The sequence below is a fragment of the Carassius carassius genome, chromosome 7, assembly GCF_963082965.1.
Source record: "Carassius carassius chromosome 7, fCarCar2.1, whole genome shotgun sequence".
Lineage (NCBI taxonomy): Eukaryota > Metazoa > Chordata > Actinopteri > Cypriniformes > Cyprinidae > Carassius > Carassius carassius.
Window position 1 is genome coordinate 35,546,203 of NC_081761.1, and position 17,859 is coordinate 35,564,061.

Sequence of the window (17,859 nt, forward strand, 5' to 3'; positions counted from 1 at the left end):
CAATGTCTACTTACGTCACGGTCAGTACTAGTTGTGCTGGTTAGACACTGCTCCGGAGCTAATTTGGCTTTCGGAAAAGGCAGTCTAAAATCGCACTCAGTTCCTGACGTGCGAAAGCGGCCAAAAGTGGGTTCCGCAATTAGTTCTGGTTCTATGAAAAGGTTCCTGCGGTGCGAAAGGCACTATTAGGGACCAGCAGGGGCATTAATTTCATCTAACAGGTAGGGGGGCATTAAACATAAAATTTCTAGAGCAATTTTTGAAAGGGACACAAATAATCCAGCTAAAATTGTACTTGTGAGGATATGTATATACAGATGAATACTACTATTAGTGCAGCAGGGAGGCCATTGCCAAATTAGACAACGTCAAGCTGTTGTGGTCGCGCCGTGACAGCGCTCGTGTCCGTTGTAGACATTACTATTCAATTAAATAAATTTTTTTTTCAATTCAAGTTTATTTGTATAGCGCTTTTTACAATACAAATAGTTACAAAGCAACTTTACAGAAAACTATGTTTCTACAATATTTAGTAATAGCTTATAAGTGGTGACTGTCAGTTTGTGCACGTATGACAGGATTTTTAGAAAAATTTATACAAGACGTAGTCAGCCAGACGATGAACATTATTAATATTATTGATAATTAATAATTATTATATGATGCAGTCACACAATATTTGTTAGTTCTGTTTGTTGATTCAGGATTAGCATCATCTGGGGTCCTCTGAGGGTCAGCATCATCTCTTCTCAGGTGTTCTGGATCCAGACTGGAGCTTGTGTAAATCTACATCCCGTGGCAAAACATAGAAACAAATAGAGACATCATTAGCATAGCTGCTGATCCAACAAAGTTAAATTAATTAGTTTAACCCAAGCTAAACAATAAGAATGCGCATTTGATCAGATGCAACTACACTCACAATTTGAGATACATTATTCGAATGCTTGGCGAAAGAGATGCGTTTTTAATCTAGATTTAAACAGAGAGAGTGTGTCTGAACCCCGAACATTATCAGGAAGGCTATTCCAGAGTTTGGGAACCAAATGTGAAAAAGCTCTACCTCCTTTAGTGGACTTTGCTATCCTAGGAACTACCAAAAGTCAAGCATTTTGTGACCTTAGGGTGCGTGATGGATTGTAGCGTGGTAGAAAGCTAGTTAGGTACGCAGGAGCTAAACCATTTAGGGCCTTATAGGTAAGTAATGATAATTTGTAACTGATACGGAACTTAATAGGTATCCAGTGCAGAGAAGGTAAAATTAGGATAATATGATCATATTTTCTTGACCTGGTAAGGACTCTAGCTGCTGCATTTTGGACCACCTGTAACTTGTTTATTGAAGAAGCAGGACAACCACCTAGAAGTGCATTAAAATAGTCCCGTTTAGAGGTCATGAATGCATGAACTAGCTTTTCTGCATCAGAAACAGATAACATGTTTCGTAGCTTGGCAATGTTTCTAAGATGGAAGAATGCAGTTTTTGTAACATTGGAAATATGGTTTTCAAAATACAAATTGTGTCTAATATAACACCCAGATTTCTGACTGTAGAGGAAGTAACAGTACATCCGTCTAGTTGCAGATTGTAATCTACAAGATTCTGTGTAGTGTTTTTTGGTCCAATAATTAATATCTCTGTCTTATCCGAATTTAATTGGAGAAAATGATTGGTCATCCAATCTTTTACATTTTTAACACACTCTGTTAGCTTAGATAATTTAGAAGTTTCATGGTCTCGTTGGGATATATGGCTGAGTATCATCAGCATAACAGTGGAAACTAATCCTGTATTTTCTAATAATATAACCAAGGGGCAACATGTATATTGAAAATAGAAGGGGACCTAGGACGGATCCTTGTGGCACTCCATATTTTACTGGTGATAAATGAGATGACTCCCCATTTAAGTAAACCATCTTAGAGCCTGCCCTTGAATACCTGTATAGTTTTGTAATCGATCTATGAGTGTGTCATGATCTATGGTGTCGAACGCAGCACTAAGATCAAGTAAGACTAGAAATGAGATGCAGCCTTGATCTGACGCAAGAAGCAGGTCATTTGTAATTCTTCATACAGATCATTTTTGTGCAGGAAGGTGCTCAATTGAGCAGACACAACTTTTTCTAAAATTTTAGACATAAATGGAAGATTTGAAATAGGCCTATAATTTGCCAGTTCACTAGGATCTAGTTTTGGTTTCTTAATAAGAGGCTTAATAACTATCCCTCACAATGTTGTCAAGTCCACGGTTTTACCATGGAGTTGGGCTACTTTTGCTACTGTTGCCACAGGCTGTTTTTTAAGTTCTTTTTAAGTGAATAAAATATCCTTGACAGCCTTACTTCCTGGAGCTCCTCAACTATTGACGTCTCTCTCAGTACTTGTGTGTGTAGGTGATGTAAAAGAGTAAAGCAGGCATTTGGTCCAGAGCACTGTGAAGCAAGGAAGGGGGAGACAAAAAATCTTTCTAAACTTAAAATGCGGTTTTGCCCCATTTGTGTTGTTTTACTACTTACACAATTATTTAAAGTATAAAACATTGTTATTTGCAATACACAGCATGGTATTTAATCATAATTTTAGGGGGGATTTATGCATATGGGGAGCAGAAACTCTTTGGTTACCCACATTCTTCAACGTATCTTTTTTATGTTCAACAGAAAAAAATTATATATATTACAGGTTTGGAACAATTTGTGGAAATGTGTCAACGATGACAGAATATGAATTTTTGAGTGAACTATCCCTTTAAGTCAGTCCACTGTGAGTAACTTACAGACACACATCTCTTCAAAGTGCCCGTTCATCATTAGTTACTGGAAGATAACTAATGATAACTTTCCTATTCAGCCCTACATCTGGAGAGCCATGTGTTCGAAGAGCAGATGTGAGCTCCAGATGTTTTAAACCACAAAGGTTTAGCACATGCTGTGTTCGTGTGAGGGCTTTAACACGTGCAGTGTCACAAACTAGACAGCAACCCTGTTAACACTCTGTAAAACCATGTAACATTACTTTCACAAGTATACAAGTGAGAAAAAAGTCATAAAAACAGGAAGAGTGTTATTATTAGCCTATATATCTTTCATAATCTCGTGAAAATTGAATCATGTTCCAGGAACATAAAATATGTGATTGTGACATACAAGAGCGGTCACTGGGGTGGTACTTTTTTAAAAGTCACTGAAATGTACCATTTTGGTGGTAATATCTACCTTTAAGTTACTAATATGCCCCCGTTATTGGTAAATATGGTGCAAATGTGTAGCTTTTAAAAAGGTAGCACCCCAGTGACAGCTTTTGTACTTTTTTCCCTATGAGAGTGTAAGATATTGTAGTGTACACATGGCTCTTTTATCATTTCCATCTGATGAAGTTTACTCATGTTCATGTTTCAAAAACAGTGAGGGGAATTATGCATGGTAAGCTATACTAATGACATTTAAGTGTCAACTTTAAGTGTCTTAAGTGTTGATTTTTCGAAATTGAGATTTATACATAATCTGAAAACTGAATAAATATGCTTTCCATTGTATGGTTTATTAGGATCAGACAATATTTGGCTGAGATACAACTATTTGAAAATCTGGAATCTGAAGGTGCAAAACAATCTAAATAGTTAGAAAATCGCCTTTGAAGTTGTTCAAATGAAGTTCTTAGCAATGCATATTACTAATCAAAAATTAAGTTTTGATATATTTACGGTAGCAAAATTCATGGAACATGATCTTTACTTGATGTTCTAATGATTTTCGGCATAAAAGAAAAATTTATAATTTTGACCCATACCCAGTGATTTACTTTTAGTAGCGCCTTCAGAGCTACAGTATTTCCTGTAGTTACGACTCCACCTAAGACAAGTGTGGTCAACAGTTTTTTTAGAAAGAGGACATTTTATTCTGGTATCTTGTCTCATGAGTCGTTGTCTTCACTTCTACAGGCTGTTTTTATGTTCATCATTAGAAGACAACGGTATCATGGTAATTTATTTCATTTTAATTCATTTTAGGTTGAAATTACTGAGATGATCGATTGCTTACTGCACTGCACTGTATTTTAGCACAATACGTATAGTTGTAACTAATGAACAGTCTGGTCATTTATGGTCAGTTTAAGTCAAGCAGTGATAAAAACAAGGCTGCAAACATGCTTTTATTACATGCTTCTGTAAAAGGTTATGGAAAAATCACTACGGGATACATTTTATTTACTTGTCATAATATTCAATGTGTGAAGACGGATAAATCAGTTATTTGATTTATAGAGGTTTTTGAATGATAAATCTCATGTCTTAAAGGTGTGTCCAGCTCTACTGCTTCAATCCTTCATCTGGATCTCTCTGATGGCAAAAGGTATATTATGTGATAACATAATGAACACCAGTCTTTACCGAAGGCTGTTTTCCGATAAGCAGAAAACAAAGTTGCTTTACTGGCAGCACATTTGCATACAACAACTTCTCTTACAGCAGCATCCTGTGTCACTTCAGTTGAGGTCAAACGGTCACAGATTACAGCTTTCAGTACTTGCAGTGTAGTCCCTTCTGTGCACTTTATTTTTAAGTGTTTTAAGGTTCTTCATCGAACCTAATTAAGTACCTTGATTTTTAGTGCGTCTCCAAGCTGTCTTCCAAGCATGCATTTATATGTGTATTGCAGGTGTGCAGTATGACGTGACTCATATCGTCAGCAAAATGTGTGTGGTCCGGCAGTCGATGGTGCTCATACCCTGCAAACACACTTCTCCAAATGAGCAGGTGAGCTCAGCCGAATGGCTCTTTGAGAGATCGTTGGGGCAGAGGGTCAGGGTTTCTCAGGACCCTGCTTTTGTAGGCCGTGTGGAGTGTGTGCAGCCTGCCGCTGGAAACTGCTCGCTGCTGCTGAAGGACGTGAGGAAGAGTGATGCTGGCATCTTCCGGTTTGTTCTCAATACTACTTCCGGACAAACTTGGACAAACAATCAGGGAATCCAGCTAGAAGTAACAGGTGAGTGGAGAGCCAGATAGATGATAGATGTGAATAAAGACCTTTACGATTTCAGTGTAAGAACTGGAATTTAACCAATTATACAGAATCAACCACTAATCATTGGGTTGCTTAAAGCTAAATTATGTGATTTTTTTCCCGAATTAACAATTTTTAAATAGTAAGCAATGTCAGTATGCAATTTTTCGGGCGAAGCATGAAACTACATGTTACTTGTGTTTATTTCTTCAATTGCTAGGGGTCCAAAGGTACGTAGTGCAGCATAAAAAAAAAAACAATTTCCAAGGACCCCTAATAATTATATAAGGAGTTAAGCATATGATTACTACAATTTGTACTCTTTTTGCACTTCTGTTTTCCTGGAATTTAGAATTTTTAGGATTACCTTTTTTTCCATTTAGAATTTTAATGGTTAAATATAATTGTAATCAAAAATTAAATCTGATCATTTGAAATCACTCTATTTTTGCAGTGAACACCAAACTAATATGGCTTACTTCCTCTTAAAGAAATCAGGGGTGGAGGACTAGGAGGAAATTCAATTCATAGCCCAAAATGAAAATCAAAATAAAAGTCATGAATCAAAATATTAAGTCCAACACACTCCCCGTCTGGGGTTCATTAATACCCCACTTTAATCTTTGGCTTACTGAAATGTTTTAGGGTGAGTAAAGCAAAACAATTTCCGATATTGGACGTAAGAAGGTTTTCTGCACACCTTCTCTAATGAGCTTCAATTCAACTTTCCTTACAAGGCCATCTTCACTAGGTAACGTGTTAGCAACAATGGCCATAGGCCACTGATTTTGCTTAGCTTGGCTATCTTTCATCAATACAATGTCTCCTTCCATGAGACAAGGCTTCTTGTCTTGCCACTTCTGCATATTCTGAAGAGTGGAAGATACTCATGATACCATCTTGTCCAAAATATTTATTTTCCAACTCATCTCCTGTGGGATTCTTAAGATGCCATCCACTACATCCTGGTTCTTTAGCAGAATGTGAGAATGACTGTGAGATGTGGCTTGATTGATTTGGTATTGCGGTTAGACATGAAATCACCTGTGGTCGAATCTCTGGATCCAATGCAGAATCAACAAGGTCATTGCTTTCCTGAGACAATGAATGAAAGAGTGGAGAGTTCAAAAGGAAGTCTGGCCCTGTAAGCCAAGTTGTGCTATTAATAAGATCAGCTGCTACAGATCTAGATCCTTGATCTGCAAGATTGCCATCTGATGGAACATACTTCCACTGATTAGGAGAAGGTGACTGAAGAATACGTTGGATTCTGTTATTCACATATACATAAAAACGTCTTGTTTGGTTGTGAATACATCCAAGAACAATCTTACTGTCAGTGAAGAAACTGCAAGAACTGCAAGCCAATTTCTTTTACAACCATGTCTGCAATCTCAACTGTGAGAACTGCAGCACACAGTTCCAATCTTGGAACAGTGAGATCTGACTGTTGTGCCAACTTTGTCTTTCCAAACACAAAGCCAAGATCTGTTTGACCCTTTTTAGATGTGTATCTCAGATAAGCTACACCTGCTACAGCTTTCACAGATGCATCTGCAAATATATACAACTCCCTTGACTGGAGCTCTAAAGTAGGGAAAGGGGAATAAGTACGCTGTATCTTTATGTCTTGCAGACTCTGCAAGGAGTTCCTCCATCGTATCCATTCTGGCCTCATGTCATCTGGTAATGGGGAATCCCAGTCTTCTGCCGAGAGTTCCTTATGCAACAACCTGCCCTTGATGGTAATAGGAGCAATGAAACCAAAGGGATCATATAGGCTGTTTACTGTTGACAGTAAACCTTGCTAGGTAAATGGCTTCTTGTCATCAACAGCCTGGAAGGTAAAGGTATCTGATGCTATGTTCCAGGACACTCCTAGGCTATGCTGTACTAGAGTATCTTCCACAAAGAGGTTAACATCTTTGATGTCCACAGCACGATATTCTGGGTGAAATGCCTCAATCACTGCAGGTCGATTAGAAATGATCTTATGTAGCCTAAGATTCTCTACTGCAAGCGTATTCTGAGTTTGTTTGAGGACTTGAATTGCTGCTGCTTCAGAAGGAAAGGACTTCAAAGCATCTTCAACAAAGAAGTCACATTCAACAAACTCTCTCACTTCACTGCTGAAATTCTTTTCTTCCTCTTTGGATGCTCTGTGCAAACCATATATGGCAACAGTGGGGGAAGGACTTTTGCCAGACATATAAACACTGTGGGGCGTTGCCGAGAGCCGTGGGAATGGGTCGAGGCCAGTGCTTTAAGTGGCCCAAAAGAGGTGCCGGTACTCTATTATAGCCTATATATATATATATATATATATATATATATATATATATATATATATATATATATATAAGTTTTTTTTTTTTGATGACTCCCCTCCTCCCCTGAGGTTACAACAACTATATTGAAGGGGTTTTATATACAGCAGTCAACAGACGACCTTATAAAAAATAATAAATCCTTTTATTAGTTTGTGGATTTGCTTGAGCTAGAAAGAACTACTGGACATAAATAAAATGTGCAAAAGGATTTTGAAAAAAATACCCTTAGAATAGGGTGACCAGATGAGATTGGCTTAAATTTGGGAGGAGGGAGGGGGGTAAGGTTGGTGTCTGGGGTCTTGGGTGACGGGATGGGGGGGCTTATGAATTTCAAACCTTAACTAAACAAATTTTTATTCAAATATCGACCATCTGTCATTACTCTTTAGTCTGCCACAAAAAACAACAACATTAAAATCATGAACTCAAATATCATTGTAAAAAGAAAAAAAAAAACAATGACTGTTGTAACAGTGCATAAATCAGACCTTTCTGTAACGCTAACGCTAATAAGCTTAAACGAAAATAACGAAATAATTGTGTAGCGGAGTATTTTTTGTACACAGTGCCGTGAACTGTCATTCACTCCTGTACGCGTGCATCATTGTCCTCCTCGCAGCTGCAGCTTGGGCTCTCTTCATCAAGCTTTAAAACAAAAAGGGGACATAAAGGTTGTGTTGTCTTTGTGGATATAGATTAATTAGATAAATGAATAACTAAATTCGTGCCTAGCCGCCTACGGTATTTTTTTAGAACTTAAAAAGATGCTGCAGCCAATGAGCAGCCGGCGGGGGCTGGTTGCAGGACGTCTCAACCTCCGCAGACAGTGTTTAATGTTTATCAGACAATAACTACTCAAGATTTTGCTTTAGTATAATTTTCGGGACAATTAGGGCCAGATTCGGGATTCGGGACAACAGTTTAGATTTCGGGACTGTCGCGTTGCATGCGCTTTTCACTTGTAAAACTCAAGGGTGTATGGGTAATGTAGTCTCTGCTCTCGGTGGGAAGAATTAGAAAACTTGCATTGTGAAGGGCGCTCTGAAAAGCGGCAGTGCAGGCAAAGATTAAAACCTCTATTAAAACAGATGTTCAAATGAGCGTACCGGTACGCTAAAAGCACGTTCTGGGCACACAGAGAGGTGGCGGTATGCTCAAGAGCTATATTTGGAAGTGGCGGTATTGAGTACCGGTGCGTACCGGCCCACTTAAAGCACTGGTCGAGGCCGGTGGAGTAACTGGAAAAATAACGACACCTGTGCTACTCACCGATCTCGAGTCCCGTGGAGGAGCTCTGGAAGGATAAAAGAGGAGTTATGACAATGAAGGATAAGAGAGGACCAGGCCTGGACTTTATTTTGTGTGTTGGTTTTGTTTGTGTGCAGAAGTCGTCCATGAGGGGCTGTCGCACTGTTTTGTATTTATTTTATTATTAAAATGTCATTTGCACGTTCTCTGGTTATCGCCTCCTTTTTCCTGTGACTATGAAAGTTTTTACATTGGTACAAACATGCATTCTGTATTCGTCTTGGGAGCCTTCTTTTAGGAACTTGAAATGGTAAAGGAGCTACCCAGTCAGTACATTCATCTTGATAGAACTCTTTGTTCATTAAGTGAAGAAACCTTTTATTATCAACTGATGAAAGCTTATGGTCAAGCTTATGATCTCTAGATGTACGAATGAAAAGCAATTGCCCTAACTTCTCATTCGCACATGTTGCTAGAGCATTTCACATTCAGTGAGATGGTCTTGAAACTGAATTTTAGTGCCATAGAACTCTTTTACATGAAGCTGACTCACAAGGGTGGAAGAAGCTGGGGGTGTCCACTTTCAAGTATGGAGGTCTTAAAAACATCTACATGAGAAGGTTGATGAGCACCTCCAAGACAAACATCTCCAATGAAAACCCACCCAAGATCAAACTTTTGAGCAAATGGAGTGTTATGTGGTCCATTAATCTGTTGGTGGACCTTGTGGACCCTAATGAGGTCCCTGCCAAGGAGAAGAAGGATGTCAGCATCTGGGTCAAGGGCTGGTATTTCATGTGCAATATCCTTGAGACGACTGAAATGGCATGCTACGTCTGGGGTGGGAATTGCAGAACGAATGTTAGGAATCTTGCACTTTAACAGTATAGGAAGATGAAGGCTTACATTATTATCCAGTGACTCCACAATGTAACCACTTGCTCTCCTTCCTGATGTCTCTTTCAATCCAGCACATGTCTTGAGTGAGTATGGAAAAGAAGATCCTTTGATTTGAAACTTATCAAAGAATTCTGTTCTTGCTAGTGAGCAGTTGCTCTGTTCATCCAAAATGGCATACATTCTTTTGGATTTCCTCTTCTTACTAACAGGATACACATTAACCAAACAAATCTTAGAACATGCTCTAAAACTCATTCCAGCTCCACAAACTTCAGTACATTTTGATGTTACCTCCTGAGTAGTTAGGTCAATTTCCTCCCTGCCATCCTCTGAGAGAGGAAAGACATTTTTCTTCAGGGTGTAGAGCTGAAATATGATGGCCACTGCCACATTAAATACACTCAATTACACTTTTACAGTTTTTTGCCATTTGATCTATTGAGGAGCAGCACCTAAAGCATACTGAATGTTCCTTAAGCAACTGTTTACGATGTTCAAGGTTTTTCTCTCTGAAGCCTCTGCATTTTTACAGAGGATTTGACTTATCATGGATGAGAGTGTCTACAAGGATCAACATATCTTATCCTGGCAGTTGCATTTCTTCTCTCAGATGTATCAACTTGAGTTTTATAAACAGTTATTGAAGCTTGCCTGTATCTATCTTATCTGTCTCTCTTTTGTTGAGGTACTGCAGAAAAAAAAGTGAAGCTAGGATCTGTTCTTGCATTAGCTTCTGAACTAATTAAATTAGCAAATACAGAGAATGGTGGAAATGCCACAGAATGCTCTTTCTTGTACTTGGAGCCATAAGATATCCATTTCTCTTGGATATTGTAAGAAAGTTTCCCAACGATAAGGCTCAATCCACGAGCGGTGTCAAGATAGGACAACCCAGGAAGATAGCCATCTGGCTTAACTGCCTCTAGCTCTGCAAGCAAATTTCCAAGATCACGCAACCTATATGGCTCTTTATCTGTAATTGTAGGAAAACTTTCCAATTTGAAGAAGAGAGCTCTATTAATTGCTTCTGCAGAGCCACACATTTCTTCTAATCTCTCTCAAGCCATTTGTAGACCTGCATATGGGTGCCTAATATTAACTGGTTTTATTCTTTGTACCTTCTCTGATGAATCTCTTCTGAGATATTTGATATCTAACTATTCCACTGGCCTGAGGTCAAGGTCCACAATGGCACTTTTAAAAGATGATCTCCAAGCCCTTTGTACCTTCTCTGATGAATCTCTTCCGAGATATTTGATATCTAACTATTCCACTGGCCTGAGGTCAAGGTCCACAATGGCACTTTTAAAAGATGATCTCCAAGCCCAATAACTCATAGGTTTATCATCAAAAGAGCTCAGTCCAGAAGTCACCAGACTGCGTGCAAGGTACTTGGCCAGGTAATAGGTGTTTGACACACTTTAACATTTAATTATTGCATGTTTGCATCATATTTGAGTTGTTTGCATTTCACTGTTTATATTCATTTTGAGGAATACTGAATTAGTTTTTTTGCAACGGAATACAGCAAGCATTGTTACACATTGCACACAATGTTTCTGTACTTACTCCAGATTTCTCTCAACATGGGGAAAGAAAATAGGAAATCAAACTAACTGGTGTAACTTATCTGAAAAAGTAACTCAGATATTTTCTTGTAAATAACAAGTAGTGTGTTACTTTACTAGTGACTTGAGTAATTAAAGTAATCTGATTACATACATGTAACGTATTCTACATTTAATGTGTTACATGTTAAGCATAGATTTCTTCTTTCTGCTCCAGATGCGAACCTGGAGGTAAAGACAGAGTCTGATGCTGTGATGGAGGGAGACTTGATTATGTTTGTCTGTGGTTCATGCATCCCCTCCATGACTGTACCAACCTACATTTGGAGGAAAGATGGGCAACTGCACAGTCAACACCATGGGGAAAACATACTTGTTTTGGAGTCCGTCGAGCTGAAGGATGGAGGCAGATATTCCTGCACCATAAGCGGTCATGAGGGACTGAACTCTACATCTGATGAAATCACTGTTAGACCTGGATGTAAGTTAACTGAGAGCTTTATTTTGAAACATCTCATGTGTCTTCAGAAGGAAATGGCAAATCAACAATCATCAGTTTGTTTCACTGTTTCTGATAATAATGCTTACAAAGCAACAGCAATAAACATGGTTGGAGTTGAGTACAACTGTATGTTTTACTGCTTGTCATTGCTTACTTCTTTGTCTGTTTAGATCCTCCAAAGAGTGTCTTAGTGTCCATCGGTTCCACTGGTGAAATAGTGGAGGGAGATTTAGTGACTCTGCATTGCAATAGTGATGCAAAACCACCTGCAGAAATCAGCTGGTTCAAGAAAGGAAAAGCTATAGGATCTGGAAGAATCTACAGCATCTCAAACATCAGCTCTGATCACAGTGGAGAATACAAGTGCAGATCCAGAAATAAATATGGAGAGAAAGACTCTGATAATGTGATGCTGAATGTGAAGTGTGAGTGAACGCTGGTGCAAGAACTGAGAACAGATCCTCTTGTTCCAGTGTGTTTTATTATTGTTCACTAATGAGACATTTCATTCTTTCTGTTTCAGATGCTCCAAGAGATGTTGTGGTGACCATTAATGGGTCTGGTGAAATAGTGGAGGGAGATTCAGTGACTCTGATCTGCAGCAGTGACTCAAACCCTCCTGCTCTGAACTTCAGCTGGTTTAAGGAGAATCAAAGCTCAGCTGTTGGATCTGGACAGAGATTCATCATCTCCAGCTTTAACTCCAGACACAGCGGACGCTACTATTGTGAGGCTCAGAATCAACATGGATCTCAGAGATCAGCATCTGTTTCTGTTAAAGGTGAGAATCATCTCTGTTGATCTCAATGAGCTCACTGTCTGTATGTAAAGAGTAACAGTTCTTCTTCCTCTCGTCTGCATGACTGAAGAAAGCAGCTCATCTCTGATCATGTTCACAATGGGAATCTCTGCAGCTGTTGTCTTGACGTCTGTGATTCTGATGGTCTTCATCGGGGATTTGATCAGAAGGTGAAGGAGACTCTGTGTCTGTACTGTCAGAAAGATTCAAAGTCAGTTTGAGTTCATGTTCATTTCTTCTCTCTCAGGAAACGAGCGACTCAATCAGAAGAGCAAAAGCCTGGAGGATCAGGACACAATAAGACTGTGAGTAAATCTCCTCATGTATCTTCTCATCTGTGTCTGTCAGTTCTGGAGGGAGAATGAATTCTCTCATCATTGTGTTTCCTCAGCTGGAGTCTTCTGAGGACGCCTACATGAGCCTTGAGCCCAAGTCCAGATGTTCTGAATATGACACACTGGATGTGAGTTCCTCTGTTTATCATGTGGATGTTTAACATCAGATCTTGTTAGTGATTAATATGTTCACTTCTTCTTTAGAATATGAAGAGATCCTGTGAGAACACAGACCACCCTGAAGATCCTATATATGATAATTTTTGACAATTTCAATTTGGCATTCATTTTTAAAGCTGTGCTGTGAAAATGCAAATTTTTCTTTTACTTTTAAATATCTCTTTACATTGACATACCTTGAATATTAAGTATTTTCAACTTGACAAGTTTAGTTAATTGTTAGTGTTTCTGAAAGTAAAGTGGACTTACTTTAAGTTTTCAAAACCAAAGTGTTCATGTTCATTCCACATAATTTGGCATATTTTCTTATTCATCCAATAAATAGTTCTTTCATTTCAACTGTTGTTTTATTTAAAATGTTTTAGTCATGTTCTGGTTGATGCTAGTTGAAATATTTAATTTTGTAAGTAAAAAAAACTTGCAAATACATCTACTTACATCTACTGATGCTACTGGACACATCTTCAGTGATGTTACTGGACTCATTGAGTGTTTTGGGGCTTTCAACATCATACACCCTCATCCAGGCGACCCAGCAGTGGTTAATCAGACCACAGCTTGTGTCCAGTTGGCAAATCTAGCTACCCTTCCTCCATGGATCTCCTCTCTTTAGCCACAGCCATCTTGAGGCTTTCTCTGCTGCTTCGCTGGTGTTGCGGATGGCTCTTCTCCTCCTCACCCCATCTATACCTAACAAGCTGAAGGCTCTGGCCAGGGATCGGGCTATAAAGCCTATACATCCTACCTCTATTGGGAGACGCCTAGCTCTCCATCCGGCTTGTCTACACTCGCTGACCAGTCCCTCATACTTGGCGAGCTTACTTTCAAAGGCATCTTCCAAGCTGTCTTCCCAGGGGACTGTAAGCTCCAACATAACTACTTGTTTGGTGGACTCCGAAAAGAGTACGATGTCGGGTCTTAAGGTGGTGATCACAACGTGGTTGGGGAACTTGAGTTGCTGCTCCAAGTACAGCTACAGTTACCAGTCCCTCGCAGTGGCCAAGATACCTGCAGATATTTTTGCGGCTGGTTTTGGCAGCTCTTCAGCTCTGACAAAGGCAATGGCTTGCTTGGAGGGTCAGGAGCGCTTGGCCCACTCGACTCCTGTAGCAATGGTTTCTGCAATGGCCTTCAGTACCTGGTCATGCCTCCACCTGTACCTTCCCTCTCCCAGTGCCTTTGAGGAGCAACTCAAAATGTGCTCTAGGGTTCTACGCTTAGAGCACAGTGAGCATGCTGGAGACTCCACTTTGCCACATATGTGAAGGTTTGATGGACTGGGAAGCACATCATATACCGCTTGAATGATAAAAATGATCTGCTGTGGCTCCGCCTTCCACAGCTCCGCCCATGTCACTTTCCTCTAGATCACATTCTCCCATCGTGTCCAGGCACCCTGTTGCCTCATTCCTACTGTCCTGCAGGTTCTCTCTTCCTCAACCACTGCTCTCACCTCCTCCTGGACTAGGCAGCGCTTATCCTTCCCTTTGATGGTGTCAATGTGGGGAGTTGAAAAAGAACCCAGTCCAGCCCTGCCTCTTGTTACCACCCCCACCAGCCTCTTGTGGTGTAATCTTGCCTCTGCTCGTTGAACAGCCTCCTCAGTCTCCCAGTTCCGACCAGTCCTCACTTCAATCCCAGCTGTTGCTACTTTTGGGTCACTAGAGTCTCTATATAGCAACAATTCCCTAGCTTTTGTAACCTTGAACTCCTCTTCCAAGGACTTAAGCGGCAGTTGCAGTTTGTTGCGGTGCCCATAGAGTGCGATGCAACTTAGACTCTTTGGAAGCCCCAGCCATCTTCTGAGGTGGCTATTGACCTTTCTCTTTAAGGTTTCCACGGTCGAGATTGGCACTTCATAGGCGAGTATTGGCCACAGGATTCTGGGAAGAATGCCATGTTGGTACAGCCAAGCTTTGATCTTCCCTGGCATTCCAGACTGATCCACTGTTTTTAGCCATCTGTCCAGTTCAGTCCAGGTTGACTGGATGGATGCGGAGTCCCTTGAGGTGCTGTTAAAGACCTTGCCTAAGCTCTTGACAGACTACACTAAACCAGAAATTATCATCCACCTTTCCTCTTCTCAGCACCATTGTTCTTGTCTTGGCTGGTTTAAAATGCATCCGTGCCCACTCCATTAGTTTTTCGAGACCCTTAACAATTCACCAGCAGCCTGGGACTTATTCTGTGGTGACCGTGAGGTCATCCATAAATGCTGTGATCGGTGGCTGGCGTAGAGCTGACTCCGTCTTGGGCCCTCTGCACTCTGGTTCAGCAGACTTTATGAGCTTATTCATGGCCAGGGAGAACAGAACTACAGAGATTGTGCATCCAGTGATGATTCCGATCTTTACTTTGTGCCAGCCTGATGTCACTGCTCCTGAAGAAGTTCTCATCCTGAAATTGTTGTAGTAATCAGCGATGAGGTCTCTGACTCTGCACGGGACATGATGTTTTGTGAGGGTGAGCTGCACTAGCTTGTGTGGTATTGAGCTATATGCGTTAGCCAGATCGAGCCACAGCACTGTTAGATTGCCCTTGTTCTCTCTAGCCTCTCTGATGAGCTGTGTTACCACTCCTGTGTGTTCCAAACACCCAGACATTCCTGCAATTCCACCCTTCTGGACTAATGTGTCAATAAACTTATTCTTTGATAGGAAGGTGCTCAGCCTGTTGGAGATCAGGTCCTAAGATCTTAGCTTCAATGCACAACAGGGAGATAATGCGGAACTGTTCTATCTTGGAGTTTGGAGCTTGGAGCTTCTATTCTTGGAGTTCTCCTTCTTCGGAATCCAGACCGCTTCCGCAACTCTCCACTGTTCAGGGATCCTGCCCCTCCTCCAGATAACATGCAGGATTTTCCACAGGCACAGCAGGAGTTTAGGACAGTTCTTGTACACTTTGTACGAAGTGCCACTTGGTCCTGGAGCGGAACTAGCTCGCACTTTCCCGACAACCTCTCGAACCTACTTCAGCTGCAGCTCTGACATGTTGAATTGCACACTAAGCCCAGGAGGGTCTATCAGAGTGCTGCACTCCCCCAACTCTTGCTCTCTTACTGGGTCGCTGTATGTTTCCTTCAGGTGGTGATCAATCTCCTCCTAAGAGCAGACCAGCTTGCCAGCTTGCTCGCATTGGTTATTTGAGTGAGATCCGAGCCTCCTTCATTCACCTCTTCACCGAACCGTTCGGAAATGCTGATGATGAGGCGGCCCATTCGTTTTGTTTTGTTTTGCTTAATTGGCGGCGCTGGGTTTGTGCCGGTGTAATGCATTGGTCAAAGTCAGTGTTAGTTTTTTTTTCTGACAGACCAGCCCATGAAACACGTAGATCAGCGGCCCATTGGCTCTTTTCTTGATTGACACTGGGCTGGCCCAATCACAACTTTAAACGAGTGAGCGAGCGGCAGCAGTGTCAGTGTGTATCTATAAAAAAAGATGGAGATGAAACGCGAGGAATGTGCAGATAAATAGCGTGAAAAAATAGAACCAGGCCCTTAAAGCAGACACTGTAAACTGTGTCAAAATATATGTTTTCTGACCTTCATCAGCTCCTGTGGCAGATGATGAGAGTGAGGACGGAGGATCAGGAGAGAGATGAGAAAGTGTAGAGCCTGCGGTAAGCATAACTACTTTCAAAACACTTAGGCCATGTCATGAGTGTAGATTATTTCCACATCTGCATAGTTGACGATTACCGCAATTCACTAGAAATTTAATAAGAGGCGTTTGTAAACCATGTTTTCCGCCAAAATAAAAGCTTGATGCAGTTTGCGTCAAATTAAAAGATCATGTGCTTATCTCTTTCAAGTATAGAAATTGGTACAACTAATTAAGAAAGTTTCCTTTATTTTTTTGTGCATTTGTTTTACAAAATATGGCTATTACTGTCATTGGATTAATATTATAACTATTATTATGTATAGGTGTAATGTAAATAGACACTGTAACTAAAAGAGGTTTGAATTTTTCTTTGTTTAATTTGCACACTGAATATGGGTTGGAGCTTTTAATTTTAAACTCTCAAAGTGCACCAGATTAATGAATTTAACATTAAAATGCACAAAATTTTCTCACCGGGGGGCTAGCTCCCGAACCCCCCTAGAAGGACCGAGGACACACTACCATAGTTTTAACAAAAATCCTGTAAGAAACACTGGTATTGCTATGCCAGAGCCGCTTATAGCTTGTTTTAGGATTCACCGCTGTGGAGTATAGTTCAACTGTATTAATAAATATAAAATTTTGACTTATTTCATCTGTTAACTCTCACTAGTTCCTATACTCACTCATTACATGGCATTAGTGGTTTTAATGAATAGGAGTTGGTATGCATATAATTAAGGGCGTGCAAAGATGGGTGGTGTTTATGATCATATAGTGGGCCGGTCTGGGCAAAAATGCCCGGGCCAATTTTTTGTCCCTGTCCAGCCCTGTGCTAGAGGGAGTCATTTACAACACTTGGAGGTTCCGGGCACTGTGGGGTGACTCCGGGCCTGGCTCCTCCAGCGTCTCACCAGGTTGAACACCTGTCTGATGTGTTGGTCCTGTCCCCACCAGACACTTCATCCTCCCTTTGTGGATCGTTAGGCCTTTTTTATTCTTGCAGATTTTGCCACATATACACTGCTTTCGTATTGTCTTTTGTCCATTGCCAAAGTCCAGTTGGGGTGCTCACCCCCCCCCCCCTCTCGGGCACCCCTGGGGGTATTTTTCCATTAGGTTCATCATAGCTTGTTGTGGGAGTCCCCCTCACAGAAGACACAAAATTAGGTTGCCATTAGGTTGCCAGCCCATTCTGCCCCGATTGCTGTCTTTCCGAGCTGTCACCGACTCTCCGGTTGTCACCATGCTTTTCATGGTTGTCACTGATTGAATCAGATTAAAGCTGTGCAAATACATCTACTGATGCTACTGGACACATCTTCAGTGATGTTCCTGGACTCATTGAGTCAGTATAAAATAACCCAAATGAATATGAAGTTTGGTATT

The 17,859-nt window shown here is 40.6% G+C and overlaps 1 protein-coding gene and 1 pseudogene across 1 annotated transcript; one reads left to right on the forward strand and one right to left on the reverse strand.

Annotated features, from left to right (window-relative positions):
• The first annotated feature begins 3,882 nt into the window (after positions 1 to 3,882).
• Positions 3,883 to 13,178, forward strand: LOC132144082 (B-cell receptor CD22-like). Its single transcript, XM_059554820.1, has 10 exons — positions 3,883 to 3,983; positions 4,301 to 4,355; positions 4,662 to 4,988; positions 11,270 to 11,533; positions 11,725 to 11,979; positions 12,078 to 12,335; positions 12,424 to 12,523; positions 12,601 to 12,658; positions 12,745 to 12,816; positions 12,893 to 13,178. The coding sequence occupies exons 1-10, from the start codon at positions 3,918 to 3,920 to the stop codon at positions 12,953 to 12,955; spliced, it is 1,518 nt and encodes a 505-aa protein (XP_059410803.1). The 5' UTR covers positions 3,883 to 3,917; the 3' UTR covers positions 12,956 to 13,178.
• A 173-nt stretch (positions 13,179 to 13,351) lies between these two features.
• Positions 13,352 to 17,436, reverse strand: LOC132144259 (uncharacterized; annotated as a pseudogene).
• Between the last annotated feature and the right edge of the window lie 423 nt (positions 17,437 to 17,859).